Source organism: Zalophus californianus, chromosome 4 (assembly GCF_009762305.2).
Source record: "Zalophus californianus isolate mZalCal1 chromosome 4, mZalCal1.pri.v2, whole genome shotgun sequence".
NCBI lineage: Eukaryota > Metazoa > Chordata > Mammalia > Carnivora > Otariidae > Zalophus > Zalophus californianus.
The window spans coordinates 36,882,858-36,888,857 of record NC_045598.1 but is presented as its reverse complement, the minus strand read 5'-3'; the positions used below and the strand labels follow the sequence as shown (position 1 = coordinate 36,888,857).

Genomic DNA, 6,000 nt, shown 5'->3' with positions numbered 1-6,000 from the left:
CCGTGTCAGGCTCTCTGCTCAGCTGGAAGCCTGCTTCTGCCTGCCACTCCACCTGCTTGTGCTTGCATGTGCTCTCTGTCAAATAAATAAATAAAATTTTTTTTTAAAAAACACACATACTATGCGTATATAAATTATTATTATTTTTTTTAGGTTTATTTATTTTGAGAGAGTGCATGCACACATGAGGGGGGAGAGGGGCAGAGGAAGAGACTCAGACAGACTCCGTGCTGAGCATGGAGTCCGACAGGAGCTCAATCCCAGGACCCTGAGATCATGACCTGAGCCGAAACCAAGAGTCAGACACTCAACCAACTGAGCCACCCAGGCACCCCCATATACCGTATTCTTACAAATAAAGTAAGCTAGAGAAAAGAAAAATGTTAAGGAAATCATAAGAGAAAACACATTAACAGTGTTGTAAAAAATCCACATGTAAGTGGACCTGTGCAACTGAAACCAGTGTTGTTCAAGGGTCAACTGTTTGTTGTCTCTCATCCCACTAGAATGTAAGATCCATGAATTAGTAAACAAGGAAATAAATACCTAAGAATTTCAGATAGTCATTACTGCTATGAAGAAAATAAAATAAGGTAATGGGATAAAGAATATAAAGAGATAGCATGCATCAAGAAAAGTCCCTTTGAGGTGCCAACTTATGAACTGAGCCATAAATGATGAGGCCGCCATATGCAGATCCAAGCAGAGGGATCATCAGCCAGTGCAAAGATCCTGAGGCAGGTATAGGTCAGCACACTCGAAGGACTTACTAATCTCCGAGTCCACCACACTACTTCTAGCACAGGCCAGGGCCTAGGACCAACCCCTATGAGTGCAGGCTGGACTGAGAAAAGTTGAAGGCTCTGACCCTGCCCCGGAGTCGTCCACCATTCACGAGGGGTTTCTACCAGGTAAGACCCAGACAGGGAGGACTTCCACGAAGGCAAACCGATCATGCCATTGTAGTGGGCTTGCCCCAGGTTTGGCCCTCTATTATGGGAGCAGATGAGACACGGGAGATGTAGATGTCACTGGGTCTGACCCCAGTAATTCCCGCTTGGTTCAAGGGGATGAAGAAGATGGCGGTAGAGCATTACAAGGATCAAAAACAGCCAAAATCAAGACTTGTTAGGACAGACCCAGGTGTCTCTTTGGAGAGGAGGTTTGGCTGGAGTTCAAGGTGGATGTCAGGAAGCAGAGGGAGTGGAGGAGACGGAGCGCAGAGGCTGCTGGACCCGAGCGGGAAGGCGTGGAGCCCAGGAGGCTCGGGGGAGGAGACGCGCCGCGGCACTCCGAGCGGCCGAACGCGCGGCGCCGGGGCCGAGCCGCAAGCCCCCCTCCTACCCGCCCCGCCTCGCCTTCCCCGGGGCCCGGAACCTTGCGCGCGCGGAACGTCGGTGCCGGAGCCGGGGCGCAGCGGACCCGGAGCGCGATGGAGCAGGCGCGCGGGCCACGGGCTGAGGTCGACGCGCCGCAGGAGGAGGAGGAGAAGGAGGCGGGGGCGGCCATGCCTGCCGTGGCGGCGGTGGCGGGTGGCACGGGCCCGGCCGTGTTGCAGGTGGCCGGTCTGTACCGGGGGCTGTGCGCTGTGCGCAGCCGCGCCCTAGGCCTGGGGCTCGTGTCCCCCGCGCAGCTGCGCGTGTTCCCGGTGCGCCGCGGCTCTGGCGGGCCCGCGGGGGGCGCCGACGGCAGCGGGGTCGGGACCGAGCTCGAGGCCAACCCCTTCTACGACCGCTACCGGGACAAGATCCAGCAGCTGCGCAGGTGCGGACCCTGGCTGACCGGCGGCGGGCGGGGAGGGGCGGCGCGCGGCCCACGTTTCTGGTGGATCCGACGCCTTCAGTGCTTAGAACAACCCCGTGACGTGGGGCCCGATTACTCTCCGCACTCTAGATGATATGTCTGTGGGCTCGGAGAAGCAAGGTGACTTGCTAACATCACACAGCTAGTCTCAGAAATGAGAGTGCCCGCAAAGTCCTGCCTCTTCCCCGAGTTGTCTTTCGTTGTGCTCTAGTTCTCAAAACGCTGAGGTGGAATCCTGTGTCGGCTCTAATGAAGTAGATGGTTCCAACAGACCTGCCCTGATTAAAGAAATGGGAACATAGAGCCTTCCAGAGAAGGGACTTGACTTGCTCAAGTCAAGTCACTGAGGCCTGGCCTAGAGCTCGGGTTCCTAGGCTTCTGGTTAGAGCCCTGACTACAAGGAAAGGAGGTTCGGGGAGGGAGCAGGACATCAAAGACTAATGGAGTCACAGATGGCTCATCCGTTGAACCCTGTCAGTAAGAGGAGAAAACAGAATCAGAGAGCGGCAGAGACCTGCCAGAGGTCACACAGCTGGTTGGGATTCATCTGATTTGGGATCCAGGGTTCCTAACACTACCCCTCAGCTTCCAGATAAAAGGACTTGGAGATAAGAGGCGTTAGGTGGGTGCAAGGGGACCAAGGGAGGGTCTGAAGAGTTAAAGTGGAAAGAGCTGAAGGAGATGAAGGGTGAAAATTAGAGGGGCTTGGGAGAGGGTCTGGCAGGGTAGGCAGGCAGTTGTCTTAGAAAGGTAACCAAAAACTGCATACTGTAACTTCTTTGAGTTCTGTCTCATCTCTACTTACATGGCCTTAATGTCCTCCTCCAGCATCTTCTGGACTCTTACAGTCATCCTCTAGCTAGTCTTCCCCACTTCCACCCCAGTCCATCTCACTGCTGCTGTGGGGATCTTTCTTCCCTTTTTGAAAAAACTGACAGAATAAAGGAATGAGTATTTTTGCCCTCTTTCCAGCAGCATTCAAATACACTCAAGGATTTCTCTTCTTTAAAACCTTTCCTTGACCTCCATGACCTACAACAATTTCTCATTGATCCCATTCACAGGCAGCATCTTAGGAGAGCTGTCTGTGCATACTCTCAATACTTTACAGTTGCCATTCATTCTTATTCATGAAGCAACGAATGGCTGGTTTTACTCTCCTTCCCCACCAGATCATTCCCATCAATTTTTACACATACTGCTGTCTCAAAGAGTGAGCGTTCCAAAGCACCCTCACTGACTCTAGATAATCTCCATATTCCTTAGTGTTCCACACAAGGTTTTCATGCTGTAGCATCTGTCAGTCTCTCTATATTCACTAAAACCTAGGCCGTTGGAGCACCAGACACAAGTTTGGTGTGAGCCAATAGCAGGACAAGGCTGTGTGCCCTCTTGACTCCTTCAGCCTAGTATCTAGATTTTTGCATCACACTTTGCATTGGTGAATTGGGAGTATTTGATCTAGCTGCAGGCCCACTATATCTAGAATGTGGACAAACTGGAGGGTGTCCAGAGAGCAGGTTTATAGTGAGGAAATATTTGCAAAGCACATATGAAGAGGGGCCAAAAGAACTAAGGAAATTCAACTTACAGAAAACTTTAAGAGGTGACATAATAGCGATTTCCAAGTACTCAAATAAAAGGGATTAGACATTTGTTCATGTTCCTGAGTGTGGAAGATATAGATGGATAGATTTAGGCTCAGAATGTTTTAATAGTGAAAGATGTCCAAGGTGGGAATGCACAGACTCCAATGCCTAGGCCACCTCTCACTCTCTATCCACTCAGCATGGCAGGTGCAGGTGTGACTGGATGCTTGCAGCACTAACCCTGGTCCTGGCATTTGCAGCCCCGGCAGGGGCCACACCCAACAGGACAGGCCCCCTGGAGTGACTCCGCACTGAGTTACTGGCCTGCTATGGAGGGGAGGAAGAAGATCGGCCCATGTAATGGCATGAAGGGAGTAGTGTTTAATGTCTCCTCTGGAACTGAGTTTTATGAAAGAGGGGCCCCGTACAATGCCTTGATCAGGAAGCACTCCACCACAGAAGTGATCAGGATGTCCTTGGATCCTGCGGACCACACCTATGACACTACAGGTCTCATGGCCCAGGAGCTGTAATCCCTATATGATGTCTTCACCAAAGTGTACAGTGCCAAATATCACATCGTTGGCTGCACAGCCTGAAGACTTCTTAACAAGGATGGCAGCCCCAACCTGGACTTCAGGCCTGAAGACCAGCTCATTTTGACATAAAGGACAGGTTCTGATGTTTCATCTGCAGGAGCAAGTCCTTTGGAGAGTCAGGGAGAAATGCAGGTGCTAAATCTTTTCCTACAAACTGTGCTGTTTAAAACCTCTGAATCTAAATAAACACATGTTTAACCTTTGCGTGGGGTGAAGAAGATGTCCAAGAACTAGTTGTGTTCGAGTAAAAGCTTGACACCCACTGGGAGTGCTGTTGGATTCCTGCCTGAGTAGGACGATCAAGCAAGATGACTTCAGAGTCCTCTTCCCATCTTGAGGATTTGAATTCCAAGTACCCAGAGTATAAGTACCTGTGGGACCAAGGTCTGCATCACCCTAGGAAATAACCTGTTACACAGGCCCCTTGAAGATTAACAGTAGTTAAATAACTGGATTTCTTTTTCCACTTTCTTGATTTATAGGCAAATCATTCAGCCTTTGAATGCCTGTGTCCTCTGGAAGTGCAACATGATGCTTTGTTCCTTCCAAATTCAAAAAGTCCCAAGTGGTTTCACTTTTGGTTTACCTTTAATCAGGTCTGACCCAGCTGTTTTTGAATCCCGACTGGAAAAGCGCATTGAGTTTCGGAAGCAGCCAGTGGGGCACTCCAGGCAAGGTGACTTTATCAAATGTGTAGAACAGAAGGTAAGACCTGCCCCTCTTTGTGTTATTGGCTCACCAGTGTGCTACACGCTCACCCCCAACCCTATCCAGGGAGTGGGCTCACTGATGGGTCAGCTAGATGAACTGAACGTAGCCTCTCTCTACACAGCTCAGTCTCCATCCATAAATGGTATCCTGCTCTTTCTGGCGAAGTACTGTGGTCATGGTAGAGATATAGAGAGATGAAAAAGGCAGTCCATGCTCCTGGGGGATGTGGTAGAATGGTCAAGGCAAAGCATACCTGGCAGCGGGCTGTAGAGATCCAGGACAAAAAAGTGCTTAAAAGCTACTCCTATCCTTAAACAATAATCAAAGCTGGGGAAAAGCATGTTGAAATCTAATACAGTGCTTTTCAAACTTTCTGATCATGATCCACAGTGAGAAATATATTTTACACTGCAGTTCAGTACATATACATGTGTGTGATTATAACTGAAGCAGAGTTTTTACAAAATAGTGCTTATTTTTACTACATGAAATGCACTTTTTTTCTTTTAAAAAAAACTTTGGCCACAATCCAGTAAATTGATTTCACAACCTGTGATTTGAAAAATACTAACCTAGGGTGGTACACAGAGCAAAGTGGAGTGGGAGTGGCTAATACCAGGAAGGATATGCAGTAATCCATGTGTGGGCTGTTTGGGCCTGAGATAACATACAGTGGAAAATTGGGATTCTACATTGTGTTTTAGGATGAAAGATGTTTATTTAATTTGGACAGTAACTTTTTTTGCCTTGAGTATTCTAAATTTTAAGAGAATCCAGTTGGTCTTTTAATCACTGTTTGAGTTCATGAGAACAAAAGCAAGTCACTGGGTTAATCATTACGAGGTTGGGGAGCAAATTCAACCTCCTATGACAAACATAGTTTACAACTTTATTTGAACAAACAAGTCTCTACTACAAATATTTTAACAAATGTAATTTCCTATAATAAACATTTATAGTGCCAAGGTTACAAATCAGTAGCTCTTGGAAATATTACTGTATTAGAAACTTTTAAGTATGACATTGGACAGCTCTTTGCCCCCTTTTGTAAACAGATTTAGAAATTCAACTTCATTTTGACAAGATGCAAACATAAGTCAAGATGTAGCTTAAATTATGACAACGCTTGGGTAAATAATGACTTCTTGTCTTTCTTATCTAGCTAGGTAGAAGGGGGCTAATGACTCTATCCGCAAAGCCTTTTCTTTGCTCTGAGTCATTGGCTCCCTACCACATGAGACCCAACATCCCCCCCTTTTTTTTTAAAGATTTTATTTATTTATTTGAGAGAGAAAGAG

General features: G+C 47.9%; 1 protein-coding gene across 2 annotated transcripts in view; it reads left to right on the top strand.

Moving 5' to 3' along the window:
* Positions 1 to 1,309: 1,309 nt before the first annotated feature.
* ATPAF1 (ATP synthase mitochondrial F1 complex assembly factor 1) overlaps positions 1,310 to 6,000 on the top strand; it is a 29,259-nt gene continuing 24,568 nt past the window's right edge. The window contains exons 1-2 of one of the 2 annotated variants that reach the window (XM_027614624.2): positions 1,310 to 1,764; positions 4,588 to 4,696. In XM_027614624.2, the coding sequence (XP_027470425.1) occupies positions 1,433 to 1,764; positions 4,588 to 4,696 (441 nt within the window). In that variant the 5' untranslated portion in view covers positions 1,310 to 1,432. The remainder of the gene's footprint in view (positions 1,765 to 4,587; positions 4,697 to 6,000) is intronic. The other variant, XM_027614616.2, reaches the window with a different exon arrangement.